Source organism: Schistocerca piceifrons, chromosome 3 (assembly GCF_021461385.2).
Source record: "Schistocerca piceifrons isolate TAMUIC-IGC-003096 chromosome 3, iqSchPice1.1, whole genome shotgun sequence".
Taxonomy (NCBI): Eukaryota; Metazoa; Arthropoda; class Insecta; order Orthoptera; family Acrididae; genus Schistocerca; species Schistocerca piceifrons.
This window is the reverse complement of record NC_060140.1, coordinates 884514524-884532177: the sequence shown is the minus strand read 5'-3', so window position 1 is coordinate 884532177 and position 17654 is coordinate 884514524. Positions and strand designations below refer to the sequence as shown.

The 17654-nt window shown below is 39.5% G+C and overlaps 1 protein-coding gene across 3 annotated transcripts in view; it reads right to left on the bottom strand.

The window, feature by feature from the left end:
• The window catches only part of LOC124787868 (dynein heavy chain, cytoplasmic), a 233671-nt gene that overhangs the window by 190961 nt on the left and 25056 nt on the right, over positions 1–17654 (bottom strand). For all 3 annotated transcript variants that reach the window (XM_047254836.1, XM_047254837.1, XM_047254838.1), the window contains exons 7-9: positions 14493–14614; positions 8909–9179; positions 8334–8642 (exon numbers count right to left, since the gene is read on the bottom strand). In XM_047254836.1, coding sequence (XP_047110792.1) covers positions 8334–8642; positions 8909–9179; positions 14493–14614 — 702 coding nt within the window. The remainder of the gene's footprint in view (positions 1–8333; positions 8643–8908; positions 9180–14492; positions 14615–17654) is intronic.

Genomic DNA, 17654 nt, shown 5'->3' with positions numbered 1-17654 from the left:
ACAAAGCAAATCCTGTAAGAGAGGTAGGACTCACTTAGGTGGCAAACTTAACTTTGCAAGGTAAAACTCAATACTAGACAGTCTTAGATATCACTGATACAGATCACTGTTCAGTAACTTTCATCAGCCTTATCGTCAGGTTGGCAACTAATTGGTACCATCCTGATGATTACCTAGTCACTGTAAGGATGCTGGACAGTGTGTGCTCATCTCTTTCTAAAACAACCCAACTGTAGTCTGAGGAGGAGGCCTTTCAAAGTCACATGATCCCTATTCTATTATTACAAATTACATCACTTCCTTTACCTACTCTAATAATGCTAGGAATCATTCACTTCCTTTATTAATAAAAAATGATAAAAATCTTCAACCTATAAACATGTTTTGATTATTTTTGCATTATATCCTAATCCTTGTCTTACAAGTATTGCATTTGCTTGTACTCCTCATGACTTTGAAACCAGCTTCAGCTACCTTTGTAATGCCACCACCGTCACAGTCCTGTGTTGACAACTGTAGTCACTACATAATTACTTAATTATGCTCACATTCCCAAATTTGAATCATTAAATGAAATTAATATATTGTGCTGTTAAATGAAAATCAAATATTTTAACCCTCTATGCTTACAGCCCTACTGAGATAGCCGAGTTCACCTGTGGTGAACTTTTTCAGCAAGAGGGGAGGAGATGTACAAGATGCCCCAGATCCTGAATGCTAGCAATTTTTATTATTTAAATTTTACAAAGAGTCCACATATTTCATCTGTCGCCTTTCAGCTGATGTGACAACAATCTACTGGTTCATGCTAGAATGTCATCAGCAAAACCGCCTTGCCAATCAAATCACGTCGCAAGATCAGCTGACTTATGAGGCAGAGCTCTTTGAGCCACAACCGAAAAATACCTTTTTCTTCTCTTCCAAGTCACCACCTAGAGTAGATCCAAATGGCTTAGTTCCTTCATCTTTGAATTTTCTCTTCTCCTGAAGATGGTTCTGCGACTACTGGAGTTATTTTCTGTCGTCCCCTCGCAATCCTTGTCATGTAATACCCATAACCAAATAAATCTACACAGTTTCTTTTTCTAAATCTGAGTACCTGATATTAATTTGAAGCCCACATTGCTTTCCAATCCTTGCTACACATCTGATGGGGTGTACAGGAGGCCCATTCGAATCACAAGACTAGACACACACCACAGGGAACTGTTGAGAGGAAACTTTACGTACACAAACAAGAAGGGGCAGATGGATCCTTCCAGAGAGCCTCCAACTGTATCCCAGCCAGTTCCTCATTTAGGGCAATTTGTGAGCAGTCTGAACTGTTGGTTGTGAAACAGAGCCGAGTTAACACAAATGGACATGAAAATTGTGACCACATTGTTCAGAAAAAGTTGCTACACAATGGCGAGATATCAGCTTCCACTGTCTATAGAATTCATATGGAACACTTCAGTTGCCAACCATACAACAAAGTAATGGACAGGGCCTAACAACTTCTGTACTGATGGTGCTGCTAACACGCACACAACACATCCATAGTACAGGATGGATACAATCAAAGCTTTGTTAAATTTCAGATCTGTGCAATCTGCACCCCAGCAGATCATTTTGAGAAATCTGAAGGTATTAAGTTCCCTCAGGCAATTTGCCTTGAGCTAGCATACATATGGCAGACTTGTTACCTTACTGTCAAATACAAGGCCTAAAGAATTGAAATTTTCAACAACTTCAAGGAACTGGTTACTGAGGTTAAGGCTCTCGGTGCAGATGCAAGTCCAAGGTTGATAAAAGGTGAGAGATTTTGTGGGTGAAAATTGATATCCATTAGAGATGGATAGTTCGCGAACGAACGGGTGCAAAGGAACGGTTCACCAAGATGAACGAAAGGACCGAGAAACGAATTCCAAGGAACGATCGGTTCATAGTTCACTTTGGTCACGGCGGTCTACTTACAGTTCCCGGGAACGAGGAACGATCGGTTCAAAGTTCACTAGTTCACTTCAGTCGCGGCGGTCACTTCGGCAGTTCTCGTTCCAGCCTCGGTCGCGTGCTCGTCTCAGTCTCGGTCTCCCTCGGCCGCACTCGTTGTCCTTCATATGACCACCTGTCGCAGTTCCACTGCCGATTGCTCCTAGTTAGTTCAGTATCCAGTTGTTCGTTTCTTTCACTACGCTCGCCCATTTTACATGTGTTCGAAACTGTTCTTGCACTTGGTTCTGGTTATTCAGCTTCCACGACCAGTAATCAAAAAGTATTTTATAGTTACGTAAATTACATAAAAATTACGTTGCATCTAATGGGTACATCTTTTCAGGTATCAAAAGGGCGTATCAGCTCACTTCATTATATCGATGAACAGCAGAAGACATACTTATAACAAGGCAATTTTTTTTGTTATTCACTTATTTTTTTGTTTCATCGACTTGATTTAGCAACTAACTTTCAATCATTTGCTTAATTTTTGGTGTAAGAAAATTCATATAAAACGAAAAACGATTTTGTGTGTATCTTTCATTAAGTTCCCGGGAACTATAAGTAGACCGCCGTGACCAAAGTGAACTATGAACCAATCGTTCCTTGGAATTCGTTTCTCGGTCCTTTCGTTCATTACATTACATTTAGGTAGGCTCTAATTATTTTTAAGTTGGTTGTTTCCAATTTGCATTACCTGCTAGTTAGGTTTCTTTGGAAAAAAAAAAAAAGTGGGTTGTGGGTCATCTTGGCTCAGTAGGAAAAGCGTTGCCTCTCCATTTGAAAAGACAGACTGCCATAAAATCGTATTTACTTATTATCTCGAAAAGATTTGTTCAGAAGGAGCTCCAAACCAAAAACTTTATTACTGCGAACTTATTATTATTACTGCTGCATTAGCTTTAAATAATGCAACATAAAAACCTAATTTTTACCAAGCGTGTGACGCAAGTATGATGAAAAAACCACATTTTATTTTATGCTTCCATAAAGTCTCTACTTCGCCTACAAACTCAGAGACAACGTGAAGTATATATAGGGTGTAAATGATTATTTTTTACAACATAGCATAGCTATGTAGTGGAAGTCGAAATGAAGAATTTTATACAAGACACTCGTGGTCTATTAAGATGGGAAACAGCCACCAACAGGTTTACAAGACTACATGAGCTATAGCCCATGCGCGTCGCGTGAGATTTTCATGTTCTCTTTCCAGCTCTCTACACATCGTCATATATTGTTTCGCAATTGTTGCTTGCATTAGCTTGTTATTTCTTCACTGCCTAGTTATTACATGTTTGTCTGTTTGTTGTATCTGCTCTTAACGGGCAACACATCGTCCGTAATTGGCGAGCAGTCTGTACTCGGGGCCGGTTTTCCGTGCACCACCCTATATTATTTCCCTGCGATCAGCCACACAATGCTACTCCAAACTCCAGGTGGGAGGCAAGTGCCCCCTCTTGGTGCCCTCCATCCTTCAGTCACCCAAACTACTAGTTTTCAGTTTTTCATAAGAACCATATACCAAGCACGAATGAACAGTGAACGAGTAAAAATGAACGGCTCCCAAAATAGAACGATAAGCAGTGAACTAGTTCCCAAGGATGAACGAGTTTGCCCACCTCTAATATCCGTGATTCAGGGCCCCGCTGTACACCTTCTGTAAAGCCACCTTTGTGGTACACAATGATGTAGAGTTGTAATACAGAAAAAGGTAATACACAAACAGTGACAGTGACACAATGGGTTCCATTGAAGTCACAATACCACTGATTGCAAGAGAAAAGAGGGTTACACCCAGAATTCTCTGAGGAACCCTGGTTTCCTGTACATATTAGCTGCTGGGGGTTGAATCTTTGGGTGTGGGCTCTCAGACAATACATACTGTTACCAACACTGCTGCTTTCCCTTTTTTTATTAAAAATCATGCCTTTTGTCGAAATCTTTTGAATATTGTTAAATGTTTTGTAGAAAGATGGCACTTGTGTTGTAGTTCCTTTTGACAATCTTATAGCTGCAGTTATTTTTTCAGAGCCCCATGGCACAGGCTGAGGGTGGGTAGGATCTGAAGAATGGGGTATCATTGCTTCTGCAGTGTTTATAGTCTTGTCAGTGGCACCTTGTGCCATTCCTTTGACACTGTTCTCTTGACTGGTTTCAAAAGTTGCTATGGAGGTGAAAGCTTGCCAGTTTGTCTTGCAAAGTGATCAATATGGTGCATGTTAAGGTGTTGGTGGGTGGAGAAAGAGAGCAATAGGGCAGTGATCGCTGTTGCATAGGTCACCATGGGCATTGCACAGGATGAAGGATGAGATACTTGGGCTGCAGACTGTAATGCATTGCAGCTCCAGTGTTAAGTATACAGACTTCCAGTTCTGATACTAATTGCTCTACTATTTGTCACCTGCTTGATGTGGTTTTACTGCCCCATAGATAATTGCGAACACTGAAGTGCCCAAGTAAGAAGAAGAAGGCGGCAGCTGTTTCACTAGCTCCACCAGCTTGTGATCTGTCTATAGGTAGATACATATTGCAAAATGTTACCCTAACTGTCGGTGGACATAAACAGCCACAGCTTCTAAAGCATAGTTTAGTGGCATCTGCTCACTGAAAGTGTCAGGTCAAATGAGCATACAGACTTCCCAAAAGCCCTCTTGATACTAATGTGATTTTTACCACAGGATGTGTAATTTTTAATAGTAGTGAATTGGGCTTTTGAGAACTGTATTTCCTGAAGTGCCACCCGAACTTCATAGCAAATAACCACTGACAGAGTCTGGCTAGGTGGCGATTAAAGCCATTACAGTTCCATTGAAGGAACATCAGACTAGGATTTAAGAAAGCAATGAAGAGAGTGTGAAAAATTACTTTGTTACTGAGTAGTGCTCGACCTGAATGTGTGATTTCATCGGTACTCAGAGGATCTACCTCAGGGATGAGGAAGCTGAATCAACATGGAACAACAGAATTTGGTTTAACTTTCATGTTTGTCACTGTGAGGTTTTGGATTTTGTGAGGATTTTTCTTAATTGACTTTTGGGGTAGAAGAGGACTGTTCTTTTCTATGAACAGCAGCCAGTGGTTCTCTCAGCAACTGGTTGGTGGTAGACTGCAGGTCTGTTTCATCCTGGAAATGGGATATCTTCGCAGGTGTCCTCTTCCCCAGAGATACCAAAGGAGGAAGAGACATCTGTGGCTGCACCTGTGGGGTGGTGATATTGATGTTGGGGGTTTGGGGATTTATGAAGCTAAAGCACCTCGCCCAAATGAAAAACAGTCAGTGACATGTGGCTAGGGCCAGGAGTTTGTTTGAAACCTTATCTCATTAGGTTTGGAATTTGATACAGTATTCACAAACTTTGATATCAATTGGGTGGAGTCGCTGAAACTTTTTCTTAGCATATTGACAAGACAGGCAGGCAGGCAGGCAAGTGTGTTATACTCCTCCTCCTGGAAGAAAACTGAACATGTTGATCAACAAGAGGGATAGTTGTCTGGGCAATTTACATATGTAGGGGTTTATTCACAAGGGCTATCCCCACGCAGTGTCCTTCCATACATCCCACAAGTAACCTAATTCGCACAGCATGATGAAATGTGTCCCAATCTCTGGCACCCAAAATATCCCATAGGGTCTGACATCACACCTATAAACAATGACACTAATTTTTCCCAGGTAAAACATTCCCATCGAGAGAGAGGATGAAACTTACACTGTTCGCACAGTTATCCTTAGGTCCTTTCTGAAGGCATTATGCCGCCATAAGTTAGAATGCAGTTCATTTGTTTGTAACATTGGGTCCCTATGGAAGACAACACCTTTAATAATGTTGAGTTTATGAAGATGATATCTGTTCTTTTGGTTGTGTCTGACATGTCCAAAAGAACAGAAACCATTGGTAATCTTTCAGCTCTCAAAGAATGAAATTACAATGAAATCCAGACCATTAGCTGCTTACAGGTGGTGATAAATATCAACAGGGACACATTTTCAAATGTCCCCATTGGCATTTAACAACACCTGTATGCAATTAATGATGTGGATTTCATTGTAGTTTTCAACTGTCCTCGTTGATATTTATTAATGCCTGTAAGCAGCTAACAGTCTGGATTTCATAGTAATTCCGCTGTTCAGTTTGTTATGGGGAGAGATGGGAACTGGTATTTCCCCAAGTTTTTCACAGGCCTCAAGTGTCTGGTTTGCATTCAAAGTTTTGATCAGAGACCAATCTCTAATCTTTTCTATTGCAGTAACTTCTCCAAACCTATCCACAATATTTTCTATGAGAATCAGTGGCTTCATTGTTACAAAAGATTCTCCATCAGTTTTGAGAATACCAAGAACTAGGCAAACCGCCCACCTCAATTTCTCCTTGCCAAACTGATCAAGGTGGGGTTGCCAGAAACTACAAAGTTGTAAGCCTCAGCATTAAAGACTTGTTTTCTGTCTGGTGAGATGGCTGTGATCGCAGAGCAAACACTGTAGGTGAGTTTGATCTGTTCCTAATGCAGATCATCTACCCATGCACTCACTCTGGAGGCTCGCTCTCTGTGAGCGTCAACCCACCATGGTAAAAGCTACCAGGCATAGTAGCCATTGCCTGGAGTCCCAGTGTCTCAAACAGGACAGAATATGGGGTATTCTGTATATGGGGATTTACAGCTCAAGCACCAGCAGTGTGACCCCAACATTGTCACAGAAGATGTCTTCCTGTGAGTTTTGGAAAAGACAAGATCAAACCCTAAATGGGGACAGTAAGTAATTACGTGAAAAGGTTGAGGGGAATGGTTATGAAGTGAGCTAAAACTGAAAGGAATCCTAACAATAGCCATGTTGTCAATGTAAAAGCTTGAATGGGTATGAGATTCCTTCATCCACTTCTTACAACTAAAAAGGAATTTCTGTGAGTCTATTCTAGCCTTTGACAGCATAGGGTGAGAGAACTTTAGAGATGGAATGCAAGCTGTGATTTGGGAAGGATGGGGAAAGACGATAGCCAGTCCTTTCAAAGGAACCATCCAAGTATTTGTGTTATGAAGTTTAGGGTAATTGCAAAAAAACCTAAGTCAGGATGGCATGGCAGGGATTTGAACCTTTGTCCTCAAATGACAGTCCAGTGTGTTAAACACTGTACCACCTCATTTGGTGATCCTGCTGAAGGTCACACAGCCTTTCTTTCCATGCTACTGAGAACTGACTGCCACTCTGCCTAAAGAGAATATCTCATACATATGATTCTGGCAGTAAACAAAACTTCCTGGCATTGGCTATCAAGTACTACTCCTGCCAGAGACGGTGGTACTAATTTTAATCAGAATTACCCTCATTGACACATTTAGTTTACTTCCAATTTTTATTTCTTCAATAGTTACTTATAGCAACGGCTGAGATATCTGCAACAGGTCACAAACCATGTACAAACTTACAGCCAGTGGTGTGATTCTCCCACTTTAAGAGTGCCGACTTCAATTTCCCATCTAAATAGTCAAATCATGAAATACTGCATTTTCTTTCTCTTTTTCTTTTCCATCAAAAGTACACCCTTGTGTTTTTTAAAAGCTTGAGAACTTACATGTAGTAACTGTTATTCTTATGTTATCCATAGTTTCAATTGCCCAAACCTTTATATCTATACAGCTAAGAAAAAAACACTAGCTGATTCTAAATTATTTTAGTGATTTGACACTTCTGCATAAGCCGTATACAAGTTGGTTATTTCGGTTTTTGAATTTTTAATTCCATTAGTTTGACAAAAACGAATAGAATATTTGCATCATGGCCAATGAATGGATGATCTATAAATTTTCATTTCTTTCTTTTGTATGGATATGTAATATAAAAAAATACATTATGAAGCTTAGTATTTGGAACTTGTGTTTCAATACTTTGATACAGATGATTAATATCTATGATTACCCCTCTCCTTAACCCAGTACCTGTTCCTCAATTTTAACAACTGTATAGCTTGTTCTTAGGTTACTTATTATAAAATTTTTTATTATTTACAAAGACAAAAATGCCTTTCTTGTGCTAGTATACATTCCATTTGTACCCCGTCCCATCCCCTACTCAACCAGCTGACAGCTCCACATCACCTGAACACAATCAGTCATGATAACATATAACAATTTGGTACATTTTCTACAGGGCTGTTCACAATGAGAAAATTGGAGTGTCATTTCACAAGTTAAGAAAAAGAAGTATTTTACAATCTATACTAAGCCAAATTAAGTGAAAAAATATTTTACAGATCATATTAGTGAGTAGTACAGCCTCTCTTGATAACTAATGATGAGCTGAACCCTAGTGCAAAATTGCTTAGCTCTTAAATAGTGAAACAGATTCTGATTTACATTACCTTAAATTTTTCATGTAATGCTTCAATATCATCTTTAACTCTCTGAATGAGTTGTGTCTGGTATTCACGAATGGCACCACGAATGTGTGGTCTCACAAATAGGGCATTAAAACGGGAGAAGATCCTGAACATTTCATTGGCATTTTTTGCTGTTCCCAATTGATCTCTCAGATGTGCTGTGATTCGTGCTTCCACACGATCTATGCGTTCCTCATATCGTCTCACTGCTGCATCCCATGCTTCAAGGCCCTCACGTGAAATGTCCAAACAGTCTACTTCTTTCACATTCTCATAAGCCAAGTTTACCTCCTGAAAATCATAAAAGTTGTTTGGAGACACACAATTAAATGAAAAGGAAACAGAACTACTTCATGAAACATAAAATTAATTTACTATGTTCATATCTGTTGAAAGCTAAAAACATTACAGCGGTAAAAACTTGTGCAATATTGATCCACATACTGCAGATACATCTCAATATGTAGCAGAAGCAAAAGACCTACTAATACTGCAAAAGTAGATTTACTTTCTTGCAGGTAACTTTCCTCCTTGATGACACACACTGAAGAACTAACCTCAATAGCATTTGCATCAGCTGCCTGGAGAAGAGCAAGGGAATCTTGTTTCATGTCCACTGGTTCACCTTGTTCAGGTGTAGTGGCCGAGTGTTGTGGCTGCTGTGGTGCAAGAGTTGGTCTCAGGACCCTTACAATCACAGTACGCAACTGCTCATGCTGTCGGCGGAATGTTCGCATGTGTTCCATTCTCGTCTGCAGCCTCTTATGAGCTGGTGACACACGCCACACCATCTTCAGATGTTCATCACGCTTCTTCTTCACAATATCTCTGACGAAATACAGGAAAGTTTCATAATGCTCTCCAATGAACAGAATGCTACATTAAGTCACCAGTTCTTAATTCACATATACAAAAATGTGTTTACATACTTTCACAGTGAATAGATCCCAATTTACATACCATATTTCAGAATTTTTAACAATGTTTTCATAAATAACCACAGGAGTCCAAAACACCATAGAATGACCACAAAAAACTGCATATTGTAACTAGAAAATATACTTTTTACATTTTGAAATCATTTTCTATTCAACACTGTGTGCGCCTAGAAACAGTCATAAGTTGGCAGATTTTGGTGTGGGCCGTTTCCATACAGAGATCATGAATTTTAGAAGCTGGAAAATTGGCACAAGAATGCAGTCATGGAGCAGACAACTGCAGGCCAAAGACAGAGTTCAGACAATCGTAGTGACATCAGGGAAACACTGTTAGCTTGAATTCCCTGTGTTCTGGAGGAGGGTAGCAGTTGCCACTCTGAGCTCAGCAGAATATAGTGCAAAATAATAGAATAATAAAATAGACACATACATGTAAGGTACTGACTAACACAGAGCAGCATGACATTATACAACGACAACAACAATTTAAATAAAGTTACACTGTACTGATGAGGTGTTCTAACATCAAATTGTGATAGAGTCCAGGGAGTTGAGGCTATGCATGAACAGGCAGCCAGGCATAGGTAGATGGGAAGTGGGAGCAGTTAGCTTTGGCAGCTGGCGTTGACAAGTCATGTGGTGGCTAGGGTGGATGTTAACAGTAGCACGAGCTGCTTTATGATGTCACATGACAAGTTGCAGTGACATTCAATGGAATTATAGGAATGTAAGTAGTGGTTCACTGAATAATCTATCTCTCTAGTGTGGTGCACCTGTTCTGAAATGACCCAAGCTCCTCTAGCTTGAAAGAACGCGTATTTTAACCCAATTTAAAATTTGAGGTGATAAACTATCATCAAAAATTTTAAATGATCCTGTGTGTCACATTTTATGAACTAGCCCAGTTCAAATAAAATTTTAGAGAATTTCAGAAAGACACTGCCGACCAACACTTAAAGGGAATGGCTTATGACACCAGCGTGCAAAAACCCCTACTAGTCAGAGCACAATTAATTCTTCTGCCACAGCAGAAAGTTTAGCAATTTGCTGCTCAAACTGGTGTGTCAGGTACAAGGAGTTCCTGTTACATGGTGTATACTCCAACGAAAAATGGGAAGTACTATGGGAAGAGATGTTTACTGAGACTCAAATGTAAAATTCGATTAAAGTTTTAAATGCTTAATGAATATGGTGACTGAAAAAAAAAGACAGGAAATTAGAAAAATGAAAGGGGCAACTGGCAATTAAATAAAAAAGCACCACTCCGATTGATGGAAGTAACATTAACTGCAGATACTGAAAACGAAGGACATACCTAACAGATGGATGTGGGGAACTAGGAAATAAAACTGAAGAGCTTGGTCAACTGGCATATGACAATACTCACTGGTACTGCTTGTTATAGGATACTGGGCAAAAAGAGTGTACATAATAAGCAATTTTTAGCAAAGAGAAAAACAAACTAAATACACAGGTGTTGAGCAATAGTGTCACACTGTGGTAGACCTATGGGCGCAATATTCAACAATTCTTAATTTACCTGCTGGTAACAGTCACTATCCTGACACCTTAGCAGTAATCTTATTAGCAAACGAAAACCAACAATTTAAACTCTTTTGGGGCATTAAAAGTTCCTGTTTCAATTGTATAATAGTTTGACATGTCAGATAACTTCAGTTTAATAATTGACACTTTGCACTCCATAATGCAGACACTTATTTCAATTACCGAATTGCGCAAGTCTCTTTGTGGAAACAATGAGACCACTGACCAACAATCACAGTACACATTAAAACAAAGTGCACTTTTATTCATATATATTTACATAAGCATTACAATAGAAAATTTATCATTGTGTGACATTTTTTTGAAATTCTTCAGGACAGACCATTTCCATCATAATTTCACTAATTCAATCCCATAGGCTTTGGTGGGCAGAGTATATTCACATAAAAGGTTTCTGAGTACCATACCATGTCCATGTAAAAAACCTATACTGGAGAAATTAACTTTTTGCGAGTGCACGCAAGTTTAACCATAAATTTCTTTTTTCCCCCAATTTAATTCAGTAACTCACCATTAGTTATTCATTCTACCCATCTAATCTTAGGCATTTTTCTACACCACTACATTTCAAAAGCTACTATCTTTTTGTCTGAAATGCCTATCATTGAAGTTTCACTTCTGTACAAGGCAGCACTCTAGAGAAATACAGCTAAATTTATATTAGATGTCAACAAAATCCCCTTTGTGGGAAATGCTTTTCTTGCTATTGTCAATCTGCATTAGCAGAGCACGGGCGGGGGAGTGCTGTCTGGTGTAGTTTGCAGGGACTACTTTAGAAAGCAGCATAATAAGGCTCAGGCAGCATCGGGAGAGTGAAGGGGAGGGGTAAGGAAGAGTGGGGGGCAGGGAACAGAAAAGGAGAGGAGCACGAGGGAAAAGACTGGTGGGTGTGTTGGCAGTGAGCAAGCACAATGAAGATGAGGGGATGTGAACTGTGAGAAGGTTGTAGGATAGATGGGGGCAGAAACTGTTTAGGGGGGGGAAGGGCGGGGGACAGTAGTTTATCATAAGTTTAGATGGGGATAATTTCGGTAGTGGAGAATGTGTTGTCAGGATAACTCCCATCTGCACAGTTCAGAAAAGCTGGTGGTTGAGGGGAGGATCCACATTGCCCAGGTTGTGAAGCAGCTATTAAAATCAAGCATATAATGTTCAGATGCTGTTGTGCTACAGGGTGGTCAACTTTGCTCTCTGCCACAGTTTGGCAGCGGCCATTCAACCTTGTAGACAGTTGGCTGATATTCATACCAACATAAGAAGCTGTGTAATGATTGCAGCAAAGCTGGTACAGGACATGGCTGCTTTCAGACATGGCCTGGCCTCTGTTGGGGTAGGACAAGCCTGTGACAGGAGTGGAATAGGAAGTACTGGGTAGGTGGATTACACAGATCTTGCACCTGGGTCTTCCACAGGGATATGGTCCCTTTGGCAAGGGGATGGAATTGGTAGTGGCATAGGGATGGACTAGGATGATGTCGAGCTTCACTGGGCGACAGAACATCACTTTAGGAGGAGTGGGAAGGATCTCTGGTAGGGTGTCCCTCATTTCAGTGCATGACTATAGATAATCAGACCCCTGACAAAGGATGTGGTTCAGTTGCCCCAGTCCAGGGTGGTATTGGGTGACAAAGAGAGGCACTTCTTTGTAGCTGGTTCTTGAATTGAGGATGTGTGATGATATGGCACAGGAGATTTTTTGTGGACTAGGTTTGGGGGATTGTGCTAGCCTGTGAAGGCTTTTTGAGGCCTTCGGCATACTGGGCGAGGGAGTTTTTGTCACTGGGTGTCCATGCTGTATGGACGGGATGATAGCAGTCGAAATGCAGGTACTGTTGGTAGTTTGTCGGTTTAATGTGGATAGAGGTGTGGATGGAGCCATCAGAGTGGAAGTGGGCAGTGTCTAAGAAGATGGCACACTGGGTTAAGGAGGATCAGGTGAAGTGGATGGGAGAGGTGTTGAGGATGTAAATCGCTGAGGATACGATGTCTTGACCCTGAGTCCAGATTATGAAGATATCACAATCAGCCTGAACCAGAACAGGGGTTTGGGGTTTTAGGACGCTAGGAAGACTTCGTCTAGATGGTTTGTAAACAGGTTGACACAGGAGTGTCCACAGCTGTGCCACAGATTTGTTTGTATAAGTTCCCTTCAAAGGAGAAGTAGCTGTATGTTAGAACAAAGTTAGTAAGATGTATGAGGAATGATGTAGTGGGTTTGAGGCCTGCAGGACATTTAGTGAGGTAGTATTCAAAAGCGACAAGACCATGGGCATGAGGGATGTTGGTGTATAGGGAAATGTCGTCAATGTGATTAGTAGCAATCCAGGAGGTAAAGGGTTGAGGATGGCCAAGAGTTGTTGAAGGAAGTGTTTGGCATCTTTGACATGGGAGGCTAGATGTTGGGCAATTGGTTGGGGGTGTTGATCAATAAGGGCCAGAATTCTTTCAGTGGGGGCACAATAACCACCTACAATAGGGTGTCCAATATTGCTGGGTTTGTTAATTTTGGAAGGGCCTAAGCCTATAAGCAGGGATTGGAGGTTATGCTGGCTTCTGGGATGGGATAACTCCGGCAGAGTTTATAGATGGAGGAGTCCGACAATTGGCAAAGGCCTTCCACAAGGTAGTCACAAGGATTCATGACGACAGTGACAGAAATTTTGCCTGCAGGTAGGATGATTAGGTGAGGATCGGTTTTGAGGCTGTGTATGGCTGTCTTTTCTTCAGCTGAATGCTTGGTGTTCTTAGAAATGGATGTGGGGAAGATCAGCTATTTTGCTGCCCAAATAACGAAACTCATCACTACTTTTAGTCTCTCACTCTGCATCAACTGATTTACTTCAACTACATTCTTTTACCATTGTTTTATGTTCATTTCAAAATCTCTTTTCAAGACGCTATCCATTCTGTTCAACTGTTCTTCCTAGTCCTCAGGTGTGTGTGACAGAATGACAATGTCACCAACAAACCACAAAGTTATATTATATTAATTAATCCCAAGGCATTCTTCCACACTGTAGTTTCAGAGATTTGCAGTAGAAAACTGTTTCTTCATACAGCCTTATTATTTCAGTACCACACTTAAACAGCATAGCCAATAAACTGGCACTCCTCCTCTCCTTCTCCTTTCCACAATGCTTCCTATGAGAAAATCTGGCTGTCCCTCCAAACTATACAATGGTCCCCCCCCCCCCCTTCTTCTTTCACATTAAGTTTTCCTGTTACTGAACTGTGAATAAGCCATTTCAAGCCGTAATTCTTCACCCCATATACATTGCTACTGTACAAATGATTATAAAAGCCTTCAGTATTCCTGCAGTTTCTTACTCAGATTACTTTGACATGGCACAGTACACAAAAGCCATTTTAACTCACACTTAATAAGGCATCCCTCAGATCCATTGAGGCATTGTTGCTCTAGCAACACAACAGCATAACATTACATTTTGTGCCAGTTCTACAACTGCAGAGGTGACAGTTCTGCTTAAAGTGCTACATTCTTCCCATTTATCTTATTGTTAGTGGTGCACTGACGCACTTTTTTTTCTGGTCTTACGATTAGCAACTGAAGCGTAATTTTATTTGCCGGGTGCTCAGGGTAGAGCCACTGCAGTATATATAAAGGTATTTTCCTTACCTCAGCAAACTCTGCAACTTATCATATTCATCATCCCATGTAGAGAAAACGTCAAAACATTGAGTCATAACTTTTTCAAACTCATCAAAGGGAATGTGCATGAGACGACGTGTTCCAAGAACCTGAAAACAAAAAGTCCTCAAACACTGACAATAATATCATGTCTGTAAATAATACGTTATAGCGTAGTGTAATGACCGTGTGTATAGAGTGAATATTCAAACTTTGAAATTGCACAAAACCAATTCAAGATTACAAAAAAGTCTAATTCAATTTCTTAGTCAACAATACTAAGTAAAATTAGAGCTACACTGACGTTCACAATTCTACACAACTGTCAAATTAACCATCAAATGGAGGGTACCCATTTGTCACTTCTGTTGGTCACAAGTTGAGCTACATCTAAATAAACACTCCACAAGTCAATGTATAGTTAAAGCAGCATTCAGGAAAATTCTGTTTAGGCATGTAGGACAATCAGATGAAGACCACTGTTCTTGTCCAACCGACTGAACAAACACAAAATTTGCTATGTGAGGATATCCAATTATTGTAACACACAAGTCTGTAAATATTAAGTCATTATCTGTTAATGAATATAATTTTCAAAATGATCTGTTTAACACAATATTGTTCTATTTGGAATCTCTGCAACTTGCACAGAGTACACGTGCATGGAGGTGTGGCAGATACATTCAACTTCCTCCAGTTCCATTCATAAATCTCATTTATTTAAATTTATGTTGATACCTTATGTAGTAAAATTGGAAATCACATTAACCCATTATTTACCACTGCCCTTTTTTTGGGATTCAAATATTTTATTTATTTCTACATAAACAAATGCACTTTTCCCTCCGATTATTCCACCTAGAGGTTGAATTGACAGCTATGATGCCTGCAAATTTAAAATAAATATTTTTGTCTAATTAACATACTTTAGGAATGGGAATAATTATTTTCTATCATTGTAACTGACTGCACTGCATGGGTGCTGACAGTTTCTGTACACAATGCATTGTTGAGTTGTCAGGGTGTATTTTTTATGAAGATACGAATGTCAATGTTGCATTCAGTATACCTCTGACTTCCTGAAGTGCAATATCAGTTTATTTTGTGTGCAATAATAATGGAAAAATGCCATTTTACATCCTCACCCCTTTGTTGATTGCCATATTACTGTATATACATCTCCCGTATAAAAATTACTATTTATTTTGTTCAGTTTTTATTTTTTACATTGTATAAGACTTTCTTCAGAGTTAGGTAGTAGAGTGAAATATTCCCTTTCACATGTTAAGATTCCAATAGGATAGAAACAGGCAGTGTGGACTTACAGTTTAAGTTCTATCAGATCTGGTGACCTATAAAGTCAGTGAAGACGAAGCTGATGACTTAGAATTGGTGGTTATTTTCATCATACTGTGACTAGACAACAGCAAACAGGAGCCATAAGGTGTGAGGGTAATAAATGAGCTAACCTGCATAATTCCATAATCACAGTATTCAAATTACAAATACCTGCTACAATGCTACATCTTATTGAAGAATACAACACCAATACAGGTGGCATTGATCTACTGGACAAGTACATCATTTTATAAAATGAGGATAAGAGCAAAGAAATTGTAGTGGCTACTATTCACCTGCAGGATTGATATCTGCATGGTAAACACATGGCATGCATACCGAATTGCTAACCCAAATGAGAATCTCTCACTTTTTGATGTCCAACGGAGAATAGTGATGTGCCTTCTAAAGAAAAAAAGACGACCACAACCAAAATGCAAAGGACGACAAACAAACTGATGGGAGGTAAGGTGAGTTTCTTAAAGTTTCTTGCACTGAAAAAAATTTTCTGCTTTTTGGTAGCCAATGTCCTAAAAATGGGATTTTATACTAATATACTAGAAGTTTTCAAAACAGCCATTTTCTTTCATTCATCACTCAGAGTATCACAATGTAAGAAAGACTAGAAAAATAATAAAGTTTTGCAAGAAAAGGGGTAATGATCAATTTTTTCCACTACTAACCTGTTGGATAAACACAAGAACACTTATTTTTTACAAAATTATCTATAAATTTGGCACATTCATGATAAGAGACAACAAAAGGTAAACTATGTACAAGGTGTATATGTATCTCTCTCAATACCACTTTATTAATTTGCCATGTATTGAAACAAAACAAATATGATCAACATATGAATCTTTAGGTGGAATGCCCAACACACATTTATATGCATCCTTATATCAATGCTGCGACATGAGACTTAAGATGCAAAATACGCAGCACAAAGAGAGAGTGAAAGAGAGTGTGTGTGTGTGTGTGTGTGTGTGTGTGTGTGTGTGTGTGTGTGTGTGTGTGTGAGTGAGAGGGAGAGAGGGAGAGAGGGAGAGAGAGAGAGAGAGAGAGAGAGAGAGAGAGAGAGAGAGAGAGAGAGAGGGGGGGGGGGGGGGCAGATTGCATTTCCAAGTGGCGAATCTGAGTGATCTGATGCTTCTTCAATCAAGTTTAGCACAATAGCCTTTTTAAGCAGTCTCTATGAAAAACTGTTTCACATTGTACAAATCATTCAGTAACCTGTAGAATTAATTTATTTGTGATAGAATAATTTAACATACAAGGAAACTTATTTTAATCTGCTTAATGTTTCCTCATCAAAAAATTGTGTTATCTCAGTTGTTGTTTCCAGAAAGGCTATTGCTGCCATTAAAAACAAAGATAAGCAATTGTTGGCTTCACAGAATCTAATAATAAGAGATTACACCTGCAATTTCCAGCATCCCAGACACACAGTGTAAAAAACAGTATTCTAGGAGAAGAATATTAACTAATTCCCAGTCACCCTATATGTATTAAAAACCCAGTTCAGTATTTCGTATACCATATTTAGACAGTTAATTCTCACGACACAATATTTATTTCTACCTTTGATAGCATTACAATTGATTCTTTCGCATCTTTTTTAAGATATTACTACCAATCACAACATTTAACTGCACTACTCTTTAAGACAGTACTCACATCTATGAACCAATGATGGGTTACACACGAACAGAAAGGTAAACAAGTGTACCAGCTTAGCCAATGCTAGCATATATCAGTAACTGAAGCTTTTCAATTATTGTCTTATTAAGCAAACAGCAGGTTATAAAATGA